The sequence below is a fragment of the Polyodon spathula genome, chromosome 9 (genome assembly GCF_017654505.1).
Source record: "Polyodon spathula isolate WHYD16114869_AA chromosome 9, ASM1765450v1, whole genome shotgun sequence".
NCBI classification, from domain to species: Eukaryota; Metazoa; Chordata; class Actinopteri; order Acipenseriformes; family Polyodontidae; genus Polyodon; species Polyodon spathula.
The window spans coordinates 35,087,550-35,106,977 of record NC_054542.1 but is presented as its reverse complement, the minus strand read 5'-3'; the positions used below and the strand labels follow the sequence as shown (position 1 = coordinate 35,106,977).

At 36.9% G+C, this 19,428-nt stretch overlaps 1 protein-coding gene across 1 annotated transcript; it reads right to left on the bottom strand.

The window, feature by feature from the left end:
* Positions 1-2,346: 2,346 nt before the first annotated feature.
* LOC121320976 (potassium voltage-gated channel subfamily E member 2-like) lies at positions 2,347-2,682 on the bottom strand. Its single transcript, XM_041259839.1, has one exon. The coding sequence runs from the start codon at positions 2,680-2,682 to the stop codon at positions 2,353-2,355; it is 330 nt and encodes a 109-aa protein (XP_041115773.1). The 3' UTR covers positions 2,347-2,352.
* Between the last annotated feature and the right edge of the window lie 16,746 nt (positions 2,683-19,428).

Sequence of the window (19,428 nt, the reverse complement as noted above, 5' to 3'; positions counted from 1 at the left end):
AAAACCAAGATACTCTCTGAGATAGCTAGACATGAACTATTTTATGATACATTTATTTCAAATAAAATGAGTACAACCTGTAGCTAAGGTATTCTATAGTGTTTCTAAAGCAATATTATTTACTGTTGATAAACTGTAGTCCACACATGGATTATGGAGATTTGATAACATTTTGGGACAGTTGTTGTTTTTTCGGACTATAAAACTATATTTTAATTAACCTAAAGCAGTCTTTAAATAATGTATAATAAATTAGTTAAATCTTTGTGAATAAGAACCTACAGGATACTTTAAATTACTCTTAGTATTCAACATTGGTTTTAATTGTTATGATTCATAATATCTTTTACAGGTTTCTATTGCTTTTTCATGTTCAGATGGTGTTTAGAAGGTCTTGAAATGAAGTGACCTTATTGTGTCATCAGAACAGACCTGAACTGGAATGTATCAGTATGAATGTTCCCGTCTACTTTTCAGGGATTTAGACCTATGCTAACAAAACACCTTGCCAGCCTGCATACTCTTTGTACTGGCAGTGCTACCAGTAACAGTACCATAATTCATGTCCTCTGCTACCATCTGCTGGTAGGCCTTTCCACTCCTTACATCACTGCACCGCACTTTCTTGCATTGATATTTCTGCAATGTTTCTGTAACAAAATTAAGTATAAACCTGTCAAACGTATTAGAAATCAGAACATTTTAGAAGATTCTTGAGTAGATAGAATCATTTCAGGTATATTGTAGGACAATGGTTAGATTTACAGATAGGGTAAGAGTTATGGTTGGGCTTGATTAGGGTTAGATTTACAGATAGGGTAGGGGTTAAGGTTAGGGTTGGGTTCGATTAGGGTTTGATTTACGGATAGGGTAGGGGTTAAGGTTAGGGTTGGGTTTGATTAGGGTTTGATTTACGAATAGGGTATGGGGTTAAGGTTAGGGATGGGTTCGATTAGGGTTTGATTTACGAATAGGGTATGGGGTTAAGGTTAGGGTTGGGTTCGATTAGGGTTTGATTTTCGGGTAGGGAAGATGTTAGGGTTGAGTTTGTTTAGAGTTTGATTTACGGATAGGGTAGGGGTTAGGGTTAGGGTTGGGTTCGATTAGGGTTTGATTTATGGATAGGGTAGGGGTTAGGGTTAGGTTTGATTAGGGTTTGATTTACGGCTAGGGTAGGGGTCAGGGTTAGGGTTGGGTTTGATTAGGGTTATATTTAAGGATAGGGTAGGGGTTAGGGTTTGGTTTGATTAGGGTTTGATTTACAGATAGGGTAGGGGTTAGGGTTAGGGTGTGGTGAAGTTATTGTTCAGTGTTACGTGTTGTATTATTAGAAGGTCTTTGTGACTGGGCAGAGGACCTGCACACATGAAGATATTTACTATCCGCTACTGTAAAGGGGGCGCTGATTTCTTTAAAAGGTCAAGGCAGTCCTGCTGGGAAATGTGTTTTATTATGAAACCAGGCATTGGGCTAATGCAAGATCACAGTTTGAAATGAAGAACAAACATTAGGCCAGTTTGATGTTTGCATTCTCTGTATCAGATGAAGCATTAATGAATTAGCTATAAGAATTTACTTGGTATATGAAAACATTATTGATTTTTAAAATTACTTTCAGCATTAAATTTGGAAAGGACAACACAACAAAGGACATGTTCTGCTGACGTGCAATGAAATATTCTAATCTACTGCTAAGACCTTTATTGTTAAGCTGCAAAATATAATTCAAGGCTGCTTGCTTGTTCTTGTTTTTGGAGCCAAGGTCTTCTATGTACAGTTATTAATAAGGTTCATTATGCAGGTGTAGGTCTGTATTCATAAACTATAACTGCGTTGCAGTCTGAATAATTTACTATTGCTTTAAATAAAGCAATAAATGTATATAAACAACAAACATTTTTGATAGCAAGATCAAGGGCTGTTGTTTATTATAGTCCTCTATACTTGCCAACATACAAATGCTTTATAAAATACATGGCCACATATACCCCTTTCATATCATTAACAATGTTATATCCATAATGGATAGAAAGCAGAAAGCAGCCTAGTCAACCAAAGGAGCAGAAATATCTAACTTGCACTGATAAGAAGTTTGAATTTCAAATCCTTGATACACATATTTCAATGATTGCAGTGTCTGTATTTAGATCCAGCGCTGTGTAAATCAATTAAATTAAGCAAGTTATATTTATGACATTTAAAATCACATTTTATGTGTTTAAGCTCACATACACTAGACCACCTTTGTCATGTTTGGCAAGGATAGAGTCGTAGAAGACAGAAATATTGTATATTTTTAATGGATGTACACTTCAATATTTATTTATTTTGTATTGTGGATTCTCAGAGCTCTCAGTTCGCCATTGGGTTTTCCATGATTAAGATCTGATTCTTCAGCTTGGCAGTCCAGTCCTCCTCAATGTACCTGTGGTAAGGGTCGTCGGAATGCTCCCTCCGTTTGGATTTCACCGTGCTCACCAGGATCGCCACGATGATGAAGGAAAATATCCCAATCATGACCATCAGGTACCAGGCAACGTTGTTGAAATTCTCTGCTGCCAGTCTGTCGCCCAAGGCCTTCTCTGCCTTTGTTTCATTCATGTGCCAGCCGTTCATGTATTTGGTAAAGACTTTCTTAAAGGCATCTTCCAAGGTCTGCGTGAGATTAACAAGATCTGACATCTTTCAGGATGTTCTGCACAGAGACAATAAATTTATTTACAGCAGTTTCTAACGGCTCTCCAAGGTACCTTAGCTTTTTTAAATGTATTTTCACAATCAGTCGTGCATCAGCCCAAAAGGAAATACGGTACACATTTGCTACTGTTTTATGAAGATAAGGCATGTCTTATTTACATTAGCAAGGTCACATATGATGCTATAATCACACTTGCTCTATTTACACTTACTATTTACTCAGTATGTTCCTTTGAGTTTTAAAATACATGCATTTTCATATTGCATACACATTTAAATGGGGGTTTACCTAAAACGATCAATGCAACTTAATGAAGGGAAGATGGAAAATCCAGTCCATGGTTCTGGAACTGGCCCTGATTCTACTCAGTATTGCAGAAAGAGTGGGACAAAAAGATCAAGCAACTTGCCCTGGTTTACACTATGAGTAACGGAATTGGTTATTTTATAAACAACCCCACAAGCTTACAAAATATATCTGTGGAGTATATCTACACATAAATGCAGCTTTAGATATGTCTTTTCAAAATTACGTTTTCGGAAGCAGTAAAACTTATCGGAATCACGAGGTGTTCGAAATAATTATTTTAAAAGAATAATCTGACACATAGATAAAGTCCTGGAGCCGGTTGCATAAAAGTGGATTAGACTGGTATATGCTGCTAGACTGCTCTTAATCTGGGCCTATAATTAGAAGTGTATTCAACATATAGTATTCATGGCATTTCCACTTCAATTCAATGTATGAATTAAAAAAAAAAAAAGAATAATATGCTGAGCTGTCCAGATTCCTATCCCTACTATACATGTGCTAATAAGATGACCTCCTGCAATTGCATTTTAACATGTTTAAGATTTAAACAAAAGCCAAAACTCCTATCAAAAGCATGCACTGAAAACTTAACACTTTGTAGTCATCAGCAATGGCTCAATCTTACCTTTAAATGAAACAACAACGTGGAATATTTAAGACCGACCTGGAAGTTCAGTATAACGAATGTGGTATAGCGCAATTTGAATGGTTCGTTTGTATGGCGTTTCATTTATCTCGTAGCCATTGTTTACTTATATGTCACACAGAAAATGTGTCATTGGTCAGTGACTTTGTTCTCAGACAGTTGCAACCTGTTCGGAATGTTGCAACAATGCTTTTTCAAGGTTACAATTTTGAAGAAGACTGTATGTACAATGCTCTATCACACGTCCAAAAAAAGAAGAAGAAGAAGAAAACAAACCTAACATGCTTAAATGATTGTCATTTTCAATTGCATCAAAATGTTTTTCTTCATTTGATTTTAAATTGAAATATGACTAATTTCTCCCTCACATTTAGGATTGTAAGAGTTATGGACAAACTTGGAGTCAGGCAACATGAAACTTCAGATTTTTTTTTTTTTTACAACATAAAGCACTTACCCATTTATTCCTTTTCTAAACACACTGACTCACCTCACCCTCACTCTGTGGTATCTCACTGTCTGATAAGCTGAGGGGCACCTTGCATGGCTGATTAAACAAAGCAGGGTTCTGTGTAGAAGGAGCAACAGCTTATAATATATATTTATATACACTCCAGAACACTGAAAGTGGCCCAATATGGTTGTGTTTTAATGTCAATTTTAGCAAAGCCTACTCAAAATGTATTTAGTTCCTTATTTCCATCTATTACTTGAGCCTATGACAGTTACAGTCACCATATGTTAAATGTGTTGATTGATCATTAATGACCATGGTCGATGAAAATTGAGAAACGGCACAGCTGCCAGCCCTTGTTGGTATATTATTAATGCTGTGCTTGCACTTGGTTAAATAAGTCTCAAAGTGTGTTTGTCCTTAACCCTGTTCTGTCCCTTCTTTCCTATGAGTTACATGGCATGTTCAGAAATGGCTTAATACAGTACTGGAAAATGGACACTGCTTTCTCTTCCATGTGGCACTTGAAAACCAAATGAGGGAATAGATAGACCAACGTTTCAGTCTTCTCTGTGAAATATCTTAAAATCTACCATATCATGCATATGCAATGTCTGAAATCTCAAATGAGGTAAACAAGTAGGTTACAGTATACCATGATTAACCATGGGTTTAACAGTCCAAATGAGATGTGTCCAGATAGTTCATTTTCATAAAGGATCAATTCAAATGCTTGCTTAGCAGCAGCATAAACTAAGGAAGCTAAGCTAAAGAAAGCGCATGGACACTATGGAGACGGGGTTCTTAGGCTCTTGTTTTCCTGGATGTGACGGCCAAGATCCCCCAGGTTCAGAACATGGCTCTTGGCACCCCAATCCGTTTCGATGTAGTTGTGATAGGGATCCTCCGAATGCTCTCTCCTTTTGGACCTGACCACGCTCACCAGCGTGACAATGATGAAGAAGGAAAGGATTCCCATGAACAACGCCACATACAGATCAGAGCCACGAAGCTCCTGCGCCTCAAGGGCCTGGCTCAGGGCCTCTTTACTGGCCGTGACGTTGCGATGCCGTTCATCCAAGTAGTCTTTCATGATTTTTTCAAATACGTTGATAATTTCAGTGTCTGGCATGACTGTGTTCAAATGGATCCTGTTAGAAAAACCAATTTTATTTAACAAATGAATTTGTCTGCGGTTTGTTTCTTTTTGCACATGTGCATTTAGGGTTTTAGGTTGGTGCAAATCTATTAACATACCTGCAGATTCAATTTTAGTTATGATGCCACTAAAAGCTATGATAACTCTTTTGTATTTATTTATTGCACACATAAAATTACAACTGTTAATGTTTTAATAAATAACAAGGCCATTATAAGGAGAAAGGTGCTATATTTCAAATGTAATCCTTTGGATAGACTTCAGGGTGTACTAAGCAAAGTTCTTTAGAATCTGTGGGGTTTTTTCTTGTGTTTTCTAAAAGTGATTTGCGATATTATTATAAATCATATTCACTAACAAACAAACTACCAAGAATCCTGAAAACTACCATTATAGGCTTAGAGCCATCTTTCCAAAGCGTTTACTACAGTCTTTAATTAACTCCTATTTTTTGAAAGAGGTAAAAAACTGGTTAATTTTTTACAAAACTAGAAAAACACAATTACGTTTTATATTTAAAGTTCTCTTAAGCACACTCAATGTGTTTTTAATTTTAATTTTGTAACATTAACCCTTATAGTATTATAAAGCCATTGTGAGAGATTGTGAAGAAATACATGTGTTTTTATGTGCAGTAGTATGTTCCTACCAAAAATACAACTAAGGTAGGAAAAAATGAACAAATAGCGAATGTGAATGTATTTTTCAGAGCTGGGTGATTGTATCATTCTAGATTAGAAACATGCATTCTATATTGTGCTGTTAAAGTTGACATTCTTTTTTAACATGATTTAAATCAAAGAAAATCAGTTTTCTCAAATTGTGATTGGTATTATTTGAATAACTGTAACATATATGACACACATATTGTGATATGAATGAATAATAATAATATCTACCTACCTTTTGGAGGACAAAATATGAATGGCAAATCCAGTGAGTTGTTCTGAACCAAAAAAAAAAGGCATTATGAACATTAAGCTTTAAGCGTTACAGTTTCATACATCACATCACTGACCACTGATAAGCACACCCTGTAAAGCTACCCTGACATTGATTCAACGTCTTCTAAATGATTGCATGGATTAACCTTGTATGTAACTCGTGACATGCCTTGTAGAGTAGTACCGATGTATGGTTTGCAAATGGGAGTTTGCTATTCACAGTGTATTGGACTGGAACATATTACCAAGATTTTGTTCAGCTAGAAAATGAGAATAATGCAGTAGCTAAATGAGCTAATTCCCTTTGTAAAAACAAAATTGTATTAGCCAGTGATACAGCAACACTAGGTTATTTGCATATAATTAGTGTTGTATTATATATAAAATCAAAACTTATGAAATTGAGCTTTCTAAAACCTTCCTGTGGTCGCAGTTTTGGCTCCAACATGGATTTTATTATTTTTTAGGTGTTTAACAACAACAAAGACTAGTTTTACAAACATGAAACTTTATTTAACACATTAGCTCAAGGGTGGCCAGCCCTGGAGAGCCACAGTCCAGCAGGTTTTATAGGTAATCCTTAATCATCCATTTCTGAAGAATGCAAGGGGTTGATCTATTTAGCAAGTTAAAGTGTTCAACTAAACCAGGATTAGTCAACTCTGATCCATGACAGCCACAGGGTGTTCCATTTTTTGCTCCAATTATCTCTAAATTACTTAATTGAAAAACACTGCTTAACTAATCAAAATTCATGTCTTTAGAAACTGATGATTAAGGGTTACCTATAAAACCTGCTGGATTGTGGCTCCCCAGGATCAGGGTTGGCCACCCCTGTATTAGCTATTTAAATAATGTCATTTTAGGGAAGGAAAACACATCTGAACACAGATCTCTACTAGATGGCGCTAGATCATTGTCAAGAAAATTTACCTGAAAGTTGTAAGAAATGTTTTTCTGTAATAATCATTGTAAATTTCAGTTTTCCTTTGTTTTTTTAGTTTTTTTGTTTTTGTTTTTTAATCGTTAGTTTATGTGATATGCATTAATCAATTAGACTGACTATGAAAGCAAGCTGATGGATCAACAGATAGCTGGATGGATGAATGGAGGAATGCAAAGCTTGGCAGACAGAATTAGCAACACACTATGTTTCTGTTGTAAAGGTAACACTGTTAGACCATGTCTACAGATTGCCAGGCAAGTAATAGGAATTGAACACTGAACTGGCTTCCCATTTTGAGCATTCTGTTTTGTCATACTACCCCATTTTATTTTCAGCAGTAATTTCTTCTGTAATTGAAAGTCATCTCTTATCCTTCAAAGTGGATGTTTGGGGAGATTGTGATTTCTTGTTCCAGCTTTGACTGTGTCTACCCGGATAAAAATAAATGAATAAACAAATACATATTTATTCACTTCAGCAAATCCACCTCTAATTTCACTAAGTCATGCAGACAAACAATTTGCCTTGTGCCTTTATCAGTGTACCAGTTTCATTCACATCCACAAGAATAACAAAATGAAATCAAAACCAGTATGAAGCCTGTTTCTTATTCTCTCAAACTGAATATTTAAGTCATGTAATGCTTCATTATAGCAGGTGCTGACTGTAAAATCCATATTAAAATAACTACAACATGCAGTACCAGGTAGCTGGGAAAAGACATTCATCTCTAACATTGCTCTTGATAATGTATTGTAGCTAAACTATAAATAAACAACTCAGGTGGTAACCTTTATATTGGTTTGCTGTGATATATTAATGATAAAAACACAGAAAATTGTACAAAAGCCCAGACAAAGCATGCCAATGCCCAGGAGAAAATGCTAAAGCATTGAAACGTATCTTAATGTTTAGTAAAAATCATGGTAAACTATTCCAAAGCACATGAATAAATAGCACAAGCAGGAGAAACTGCATTGCAAATTTCCCATGGTAAAGTCTCTATGGGGAATATATAAAATGCTCAGTATGCCTGCACCTTCATTGTTTGAGTAGTCATTTGAGGGGAGATGTGTGAAAAGAAGTCTTGTAAGAGAACTGCGTGTGTTCTGTTTGAACACGTTAACTTTTTGCTTTGAGCAGTCAAGTCTTGTGATTGCAAAAAGAAAAGCACCCAGTGTATACAAAGCCAGGATCTCTTTTTTTTTCTTTTTTAACAAGTTTATATAAAATGTGTTATTGACATCCAAACATTCAGTCTGTGGTTAGTGCAGGTTTTATATAAATGAGCTCAGATGTCTTGCCAAGTTCTCAGGATCCCATGTTTTTTTCTGTGCAGTTTCTTGAAAGAGAGTTCAAGGTAACTTGAGTTCATTGGGGTTTCTTTGCTGCAAATTTTGCATGCATGAACAAATATTGTCACGTTCCCCCCCAGGTATGTCCAGGGTGCCAATGAACATGGTTGCCAGGGAATTCAATCCCCAACCATTTCTAGCTGTTGACAAGGCAAGACAAGGTTTGCTGGATTTGCCTTCTTCCCCTAAAGTCTGTCTTGGGCCCTAAAGTTTTAACTAGGGAGCCAGGCCAGCCCATCGTTGTCATTTTCCTAGCTGTGGCTTTCTGTAAGTTTCCTACCTGTGGTGAACATTTCCAAAGCTTATATACCAAACTGTAATTAATTAAGATTAAAACCAAAAAAAATAAGAATTTACTCAAACTTAAATCTTGTCAATGACTCTGAATCAAATGTCTGGATAGGTTTGTTTTAGTTTTTATATACAGCACTGTATAATGACTGCCATGTCTGTTCTTTTTTTCATTCCTTAATACATCACTTTTTTAAGCTTGTAGTTTTTATCAATTAGAACTATTATAAACATATTAGAATGTTTGTATGTAGTGTTTGTGTTCTCGTTTCTGATTGTGTACAGTAAAGTGTTTCTGAATGCACTTTAAGCAGATTTTTTCAATCACATGATTGTTGGCGGATACCTACTTATATCATATAATTTGTTTAAGGTAAAAAGTGGGTGTGTATGCTATACACATAGCTCCTACTTCCCAATGATAGTTATTAATTGTTTTCTCTTCTCTGTTTACTAAGATGAACTAAACAAACATTAAACCAGTTATACAAATCCATCTATATCACCACTGCACAGAGCAACTACTTCTAGGCATTCTTCTATGCACGTGAGCCGCGATATTTCCCGGGGCGTTGACTCGGCAGAATCTGGGAATTGAGCAAACCAGTACAACAAAATAGAGATTCTTACAATATTGCTGATGTCTTTCATGCCAGTAAAGCACCTTTGAATTGAATTGAATTGATTCCTGTTCTTTTATCCCTGGTAAAATATTGAAGGCAAAAGCATCAAATGTAGATTAGAAACAGAATGGAAAATATTATTATGTATAAACATAACAAAACAATAAACCTCGACATGGACAGAATTAAAATGAAATGTAATTGATAGATACATTGCTATTGTAATACTTAACTACATAATTTCAGTTCAATGTTTCTCAATTCTTTTGATTCTTCATGTAGTATTCCTGGTGACTATCCTGTTGGGCCCAGATTCTCCTTGCATATGGTGCTGTTAAAGAAACGTTTTGATATGGCATGTGAAGGGCAAGGCATCATAACAAGCACATACTAAGTAGTAATTAAAAGAGTCGCATAATGGAGTTTTTAAACCCAGAGAGCTTGGAGTTCTTAACTATGCCCTCTGGCTATACCCATGGACCTGGCCCCCCTTCATTACTCACAAAACTATTTATCACATTATTTTGTCCTTGATGAACCTTCCCCGTTAAACCATAAAAAAGCAATATAATATGGTGGTTTCAGGAGTGATTAGGGTTAAATTACAGTTGATCTTCAGAAGGACCTTTTTTTTAGCAAATCTCAGTACTGTTTAAAAGGAGATTACAACAACACTCCACAACCGAAATGAAATATCTTTCATGGACAGTCTGGCAGTTTGAAGTGGTCAGAAACTCCAAGGTAGTTACCCAGGAGCTAGAAGGACAGAGTAGGGCAGGATGAGGAATACAAAACAAAAACACAAGTTTGAGGCTTTAAATACAGGCTCAGTAAGGATAATCCTGTTTACACTTTTTCTTCTGTAATTAGAGGTGATTGTTTACAGAGAATAAACACAAGGAGCCTTTTTGTTAAGAAAGTGCAAGAACAAATGCACATTTTAAGAAAGACATAATAAATACTACCAAAAGCCTACTCACTGAATAATTAACCTGCTTTTTCCTCCATTTGACTGGGTCTTGCTAATATTCTATTGTTTCAATTTTTTTTTTTTTTTCTGCTCAGAAATGTGGCTCTGGTCTACTGATTTCATAAAAGTCATACGTTTGTCACTATGATTAATGCTATTAGCCAAGTCAAATGATGAATGTAAAACAGAGAGTTATCTCTACTTAGGATACCAACTCCCCTTTATTACAACACATTGGTGTCTCTCAGGTCTTATCCACACTGACAAGACCCATATCTTGTAACCTACCAGTCATGTCTCCCATGGAGTAATCTGGAATCCTTTTGTTGAGCATATATTAATAATGCTGCTGTGGACATAAGCAGAGTGACTCAACTGTCAGGCACACAGTCATCAAACAGACCATGAATCTGGTGTTGGCCCAACAGATCTTTAGCTGCACCCGCACTGGTAATTTCACAATAGGTCTGAAGACCATCATGTGTGCTGTCATAGGAGTTGTGTGTTTCCTGCAGTAGAAAATGGATCTTGCTCCACAGTAATTGTTTACTAGATTGCTACTACTATGACTTACTACTACACAGAATGTCTGTAGCTGGTAACTATAGACCTAAAGAGCATATCCTGAATTCAAGTCAAAGCACCTTAACACAGATCATATGAATAACTATAAAAATAAATGTTTGCATAATTGCATTAAGACTGTTGAATTATTTAAGCAACAGAACTGAACCAGAGAAATAGGGCTTTCTGGCATGACCAGCCTTGTGTGGTTAAATGTTCCGAGGCGAAGGTGAGGCCACTCAACTTAACGGCAAAACCCTCTTCTGGTTCTATTGCTATTAGAAGAAGGCTGCATTAAAAAAAAAAAATACATTTAATTTTTTTTTTGTTTGTTTGTAATTGGAAGCTATTTTCTATTTAAACAAATGAGTTTTTAAAGAAGTTTGTATTTATGAATACAATTTACTAAATAAGGTAACAACGATTAAAGACAAATTACATAAACAGCAAAATACTGATATAGTCTAAAGAAAACGGTTTGTTACAGTGATTAAAAAAACAAAAGACTTCTGAAGTGCTACAAACCTTCTGTCTGCATTGTATCTCTCGTTTCAGAAACAAGTGCTGTCAGATCCCAATCACGTACAAATACAGTAACAACTTAAGGCCACCTCAGTAAAAAGAACACCTCACAACCAAGGACACGTTTTTTTTTTTACAGTCCCGGATTTGGTCCTATTGGCAGCAATCAAAATCCCTTAGTATAAAACAACACTGAAATTCCATATATAAAACAAATATACATTTATAATGGTTATAATAATGACAGTAGTTTTCTGATGCAGATTGTGTGAAAAAAAGACATCTCATAAAATAAAACATCCGCAGCAAGAAGGAGATACAGTGAAATACAGACATCTATTTATGTAAGATTCTTCACTCTTTGTGAATTTCCTCTATTCACACTAATGGAAGAAAGCCATCACCCAGTATTACCACCAAGACTCTGCTGTTTGGTATCTAATCAATGGGTCACTAAATCATGGATTGTGTATTACAGTACTTCACTTGGTACACATCCAAATGATACACTCAATTAATTATCATGGGAGGAAGGTGAGGCAAAATGACGGCCAAGGGTGATTTTATTACTTAAATGCTTCAGTCAATGAAATGAAAAGCCAAGAACAAATGGAGCCATTTTCCACTTCGGTGAAGGAAAAAAACAGAAGAGGCATTTATATGGGTCGTTTCTCTTTTCTATATATAAACATTAAAAAAAGCATGCCGGTAGTTTCACAGAGGTAGTAATTATCCTGTGAGCAATGAGGCTGATACTACTGCCACCAGCTGTCCTACTGTCCCAGTTTATAATGTTGGTGTCCTGATATTTTCCTACCAGGCAGATAAAAAAAATTATGCATAACCAGAGCTACCCAGAAGCACCAGGACCTGCATCCACCTTCAGTAACAAGACAGTGGGGTCTATTTTAATAATCTTAACAGTGATGACTCTTAATACCATCACTCTAAAATCTCTGGACCTGTGCCATCCTTTTTTTCATTGTAGCTTGATGCTAAGATGCAGATCTATAAATAACACCTATGGAAAAAACAGCTTGATTAAATTTGAGTTAAAATGTTGTGTTATTTGGATGTTCCACTGTTTCGATCATGAAAATATATTGATGCAAGAAGCACGCAATACCAACTGGTCAGCAATAGAAATTTGATATACTTTTAACTGGAATAATTTTAACTTAAATATTTTTTAAATAGAAGTTTAAACCTATTAAACCTCTTTTTAGTTTTGGTGATTTCGTTCTGGAGTTGTAATTTAGAACTGTTAACCATATGCTTTAAAAAAGTTTATACTTCGAAGCAGAGACACAAAGCACAACACTCTATAGTCCGGTGCTAGATAAAAGTCCAAGACATAAAAAAATCAGAAGTTTCCGCAGCCAGAATTATTGCTCACCAAGTTACTTTATTTGTTAGTTCAGAACAAAACAGAAGAAACGACATCGCTGACCAAAAGTATTTAGTGAAGGTGTTCATACTTTAATTATATCCAATTCACAGGGCAGGAGCAAGGGCTTTGTGAAATAACAACATCAGGAATTGAAACAGGAGATAAGTGCTTGTGACTTTAGCCAAAGAATAGGGTTCCCCTTTGGCTCGCGGAGAGCCACCTTCTCTGAGGCAAATCAAAAAGATGAAGAGAAGTCCGAAGGTTTCCCCGGTTTACAAGGGTCACCTTTGTTGAGGGAGGTTGGCATGGCGTAACTTTATAGGTTGAGTAATGAGCCTCACTTCCATCGTGGGGAGACTGGAGAGCTAAGAAGAGAATATCAAAATAAACATGCAAAGAGGGCCTAGGGTCTTCCCCCTGCCCCCTGGCTCTAGCAGCCACCTCCGAGGGGTTGGGGCCAAATGACTGGGCTCCGAGGCTGGTAATAAGCTTTGCTTTCCAGAGAGGAAGACTGACATGGGTAAAAACGATTATATTGAGCATTAGAAAGAAATAAAAGATAATTAGGATAGTTTTGGCCAGGGGTCTCCTCTGGCACTCGGGAATCTTCCTCTCGGAGGACGAGGCCGGCACAGCTGACCTCTAAGGTTGGGATGTGAGCTTCACTTACCCCCAGAGGATGACACCCGGCTCCCTGCAACTGTGCCCCCAATGCAAAGAAGCAGGAATAGTAAAGAAACAGAGGTTAATTAATAACAATTAATAATAAAATAATCTTTTTTTTTTCTTTAGGGATTTAAGGACTAATCTCAACACTCATCCTAGAGGAAAATAAAAATGAATATACCCTTCTGTCTTTGTCAACCCAGCAACTCGTACGAATTGTTATCTTTGGATTCACTGGAGTTGATTGGTTTTCTTAATGTAAACTTATTCTGTTTACTTAAATGTTTTATCCTAGACTGCCCGTATTAAGGCGCTTTGAAACAAACATACTGCATTGGCACCAGAAATGCACAGAAAACAGTACCTTTGTCAAATTCATGAACAAACTACCTACAGTATTTTTTTTTTAAATACATTGTTATTTGTATTGAAAAAAGCAGTAAACAGTTATTTATAAATGTTGCTCCTGGGGAAGTTTGGAGATAGAAAGCATAAGACTAGTCATATGCTAATAAACAAGAGAAGATGTTTTATGAGGAAAATATTTTCTTATCTTCATTCATATTGTTCTTGTCCAGATGTGAGGAGCAAAATGTTTCCTAACAATAAACCATGTGTGCTCAAAATTTCCTGTGCGTAAGCAAAATTTCCTGTTTTCAGTGCATTACAGGTATTGTTTTGCTATTACTCTACGCTTCAACCTTACAGCCCAGATCATTAGAGGACTTCCAACCTTCAGCTAGTTACACAGAGGATACTCCATGACTGCCAGGGAGTTCTGTAATTATTCCATGAATGAGGATAATAGAATAAAGGACCAAACTCCAAATGACAGCCATTTTCATCGATGAAATAAATGAAGCATTTTGTTTATAAACATATTATGTAAACGGTATTATGTTAATATATTATTTATAGAAAATGAAGTATGTTTAGCCTAAATCGAACAGTTGAATATGGGAAATGATGAAGCAGATTATTCTCATCAGTTATGAAAACTAAAGTGAAAGTTATCACATTAAGTTAAGTGTCAAAGCAGGCATGTGTCAATCCTGTCACAAATATGTTCCTTGCAGAAAGTGAGTGATGTATTCAAGTATATTAGGTTGGTGTTTTGTGTACCTGTATTTATAATTTAACCTTCTTGCTGTCTGTTGAAGGTAAACACTATAAGCCTTTTTTTTTTAACTGCAAAGACTAGAGAAAACTGCTTGTTGACTAACCACATGAAAGATGGGGTTAAAGGGTGGGGAAAATGTTCAAGAAACAAACAGAGCTTTCTTTAACCTTGGGTCAGATGAAATCTAAATTCTATGTGCCTTAGAATTTGGTATTAAAACGAAAATTCACAATGCAGCCCAGTTACTTGGTATTAAAACAACAGTGTTTTACTAAGGCTTTTCTACGCTCCTCTAAGAATTCAAGAAGCCATTTGTGTATCTCAGTCATAACTGAGAAACGTATTAATAGTAAAACTTTTTTTAATTTCTGTTTTTGTTTCTGTGAAACAACAAAATTGCCTTTTAAATTTGCCCAGCCTTAATTTTTGATTAATAAGCAGAACGTACAAACCAGATCACAACATGTTAATAAGAGACTAATCTTTATTAAAGCTATAATGAAAAATGAAGTATTTTATGCTGGACAGTTTATTACAATCGTTCTGCATGACTGTATTTACACAAAGATGAGTCGCTTCTGCTTTTAAATGAAAAAGTAAGAATTACGATTTAGTTGTTTCACAGAAAAACCCTGTAAACGAAATCAATTGTACTATTAACACAGTTCTCAGTTGTGATGGAGATACACAAATGACTTACCATGTATAAATTGCATTTTTAAAGGAGAGTAGAAAAGCTGTCGGGAAAACACCAAAAGCCAGAAGCCCTATTTTATAATCAAGTACTGTTTATTGTGTAAATAAGCACATGGGCAGTAAAATCCTTGTTTACAAAACTGAGAGATTAAATTACAGGCTACACCTGGACAGTACTCCTAGTGTATAGCCTACATCTATAAACTAGCACACTGTATTATTATTAATATTAATATTATTATTATTAGAAACTAGCACACTGTATTGTCTGGCACAATTTTCTAGTCCCAGACAGGGTTTACTATGCACTATTCTTGGATGTTGCAAATTTTGAAATAAAGTTTTACAAATGCTCTGTTGATGAGTGATTACAAGTAACATATTGTATAGGCTTTGAATAAAAAAAATATTCATAATAAGTTTTTTGTGTTCTTGGGGCTACCTATTATTATTATAAAATGGAAATGCATTCAAGCCTATAGTCTACTCACAACAACAATAAAGGGCTAGTATACATTTATATGATTCTAAATGATCTTTAATTAATACACTACAAAATGCATGTTTTACAGTCTCCTGTAGCTTCCATGCCCTTGTGCCGTTCATGACTCTTATTTTATTTCAATAAAATTTTTAACTTTCGTTCCCTCCCAAAAAGTCAAACATCCCTGTGTTATATCTCTCCTGCCATTTAGAGAATTGTTTGACTTGATGTTGTGCAAGAGAAACCACAAACCGGAAAGGCACACAATTCTCAAAGCTTCTCAGAACTCCCATGTGGTATTAGCTTTAGATTTAATCTGCCCCTTGGAGCAGGACCACATGTTTGCTATAATGTGTTTTCTTTTCAAAACTGCACATTTGACCTAATAAAACCCCCAAAAAGTACACAGTTGAAATAAAATGTATTTTTTAAAGTCTATAAAGAGGTTGTTGATTAAGCTATCACAAATATATATTATGCTTAAAAATAATACCAGTGAACTACAATGCATTTTTTAAAATCATTGTAATGCTATAATATGCTATAAGAATTTTATACACCCAAATGTATACTGTATAATAAGGCTGTAATTCCTTTCAGCTTTAGCTCCAGAGATTTATCAATGTTAATTTATCATTTTATCAGGGTGTATTTTGTATATAATAAGTAGTTTATAGGACAGGAATAAGGGCTACGTGGAGGATGAACCTCGGGAATTGAAATAGGAGAGAAGTGCTTTGTGACTTAGAGAAGAGGACAGAGATTCCCTTGGCTCGTGGAGAGCCACACTCACGGAGGTGAGACCAAACTGATTGGACTCCAAAGCTGGGAAGGAAGCGTTACTTCCCACAAGCGGAACCTAGAATGGGCAGAGAATGGGAATACAAAGGAGAGTTAGGATAGATTTGGCTGGGGGTCCCCGCTGGCTCGTGGAGAACCTTCCTGGTGGAGGACGAGGTCACTGTGGCTGGTCCTCTTCACTTGCCCCCAAAAGAGGACCCCAGGTGCACCTCAACTGCACCACCAATGCAAAGGAAAGAAATAGAAGTTAATTCTTATCTTTATATACTGATGCACAAAAGAAATGCAACACTCAGGTCTAATGGGTTTAATCAACTATTTTAAACATAGATATCAAACAAAATCACAAAAAATGTGAAGAAAAATCCAGATTCATTGAAAACATTGCAAAGTTAGTATCGGGTATGGCCTCCCTGAGCATTAACCCAGTCCTGGCAGCGGTGATGCATAGACCTGATCAGCCTCTGCATATACTGCTGTGGGATGTTCTGCCACTCTTCCTGTATAGCTGCAGCCAGCTGGCGAAGGTTGGCTGGTTGCGGTTGTCTCCTGTGGATGGCACTGGCGATTTGGTCCGACAGATGTTCTATTGGATTCAGGTCAGGTGAAAATGCTGGCCACAGCAAGACCTCGACATTGTTTTCTTGAAGTCGTGCAATTATAATCTTAGCACTGTGTGGTCAAGCATTGTCCTGCTGGAAAATCCACTCTTCTGGATTGGCTTGCAGGAGCGGATAAACTGTTGTCTCAAGGACTTCATCAATGCATCGCTGAGCAGTAAGGCTGCCCTCAATCTGCACCAAAGGCATTCTTGTGTTAGAGGAAATTTCTCAACACATCTTTACACTTCCACCGCCCCACCAGTTGGCTTGAACAATGCAACAGTCAGCATCACACTCACCACAACGTCTCCACACACTTTGTCTTCCTTCAGGTCTGTCAAGGGCAAAACAGCATTCATCTGTAAATAAAACACTCCACCACTCTCTCTGCCGCCACCTCAGATGTTCTCTGGCCCAAAGAAGAAGGTGATTTCATCTCTCAGCTGTCAACATATTACCCCTGAACGGCCTCTGAGCATGCATCATTTTCATGCAGACGGCGAGCTAGTCGTTCTGCTGATGCGCGGGTTATTTCTTCCTGGAATTTCTTGTGCTGTAGTCACTGCAGTGTGAAAATGATTACGCAGCTGGATCAGTTGGATGTGACGGTCCTGGGCCGGTGTGGTGACCTTCTGCCTTCCAGGACGTGCCCTGTCCCTCACAGAACCGGTTTCCCAGTTTCTCTGGACTAGTCTGCTGATTGTTGAAGCAGAACATCTCATTCTCCAGGTAACTTCTCTCACAGACAGGTCGCCTTCAATTATATCTATAGCAACCAGATGATCTTCATTACTCAAGCGGGTCATGGTCGCATCTTTCGCTGTTCTTATTAAAATAAGGTCTTTTAGAATGGCTATTTATACAGATTCTTAATCAACTAATTTTGACAATTTTAATTCAACCCAAACACCAAACAATGAGAACCTGGCATTTTTATAAAATCCCATGACTTCAGCTCAGTATTTTGTTATCCCAAGGAACAATACCACTGGAACAATCAACAAACCTATCTGCTCACTCACTATTTAAAATGCAAATAACATTATGTATGTGACCAATGAGCTATTAAAGTAAAATTTACACTGTTAAGTTTTCATTGTGCATGTATATATGTGTGTGCACTGTATATATACAGTACTGTGCAAAAGTTTTAGGCAGGTATGAAAAAATGCTGTAAAGTAAGAATGCTTTCAAAAAGAGACATGTTAATAGTTTATATTGATCAATTAAAAAAATGCAAAGTGAGTGAACAGAAGAAAAATCTACATCAAATCCATATTTGGTGTGACCACCCTTTGCCTTCAAAACAGCATTAATTCTTCTAGGTACACTTGCACACAGTTTTTGAAGGAATTCGGCAGGTAGGTTGGCCCAAACATCTTGGAGAACTAACCACAGTTCTTCTGTGGATTTAGGCAGCCTCAGTTGCTTCTCTCTCTTCATGTAATCCCAGACAGACTCAATGATGTTGAGATCAGGGCTCTGTGGGGGCCATTCCATCACTTCCAGGACTCCTTGTTCTTCTTTACACTGAAGATAGTTCTTAATGACTTTCGCTGTATGTTTGGGGTTGTTGTCATGCTGCAGAATAAATTTGGGGCCAATCAGATGCCTCCCTGATGGTACTGCATGATGGATAAGCATTTGCCTGTACTTCTCAGCTTTGAGGAGACCATTAATTCTGACCAAATCCCCAACTCCATTTGCAGAAATGCAGCCCCAAACTTGCAAGGATCCTCCACCATGCTTCACTGTTGCCTGCAGACATTCATTTGTGTACCGCTCTCCAGCCCTTTGGAGAACAAACTGCCTTCTGCTACAGCCAAATATTTCAAATTTTGACTCATCAGTCCAGAGCACCTGCTACCATTTTTCTGCACCCCAGCTCTTGTGCTTTCATGCATAGTTGAGTCGCTTGGCCTTGTTTCCACATCGGAGGTATGGCTTTTTGGCTGCAAGTCTTCCATGAAGGCCACTTCTGACCAGACTTCTCCGGAAAGTAGATGGGTGTACCAGGGTCCCATTGTTTTCTGCCAGTTCTGAGCTGATGGCACTGCTGGACATCTTCCGATTGTGAAGGGAAGTAAGCATGATGTGTATTTCATCTGCTGCAGTAAGTTTCCTTGGCCGACCACTGCATCTACGGTCCTCAACGTTGTCCGTTTCTTTGTGCTTCTTCAAAAGA

Excerpts from the sequence above, each read along its gene's own strand:
- LOC121320976 (XM_041259839.1), bottom strand. The coding sequence starts at position 2,682 with ATGTCAGATCTTGTTAATCTCACGCAGACCTTGGAAGATGCCTTTAAG.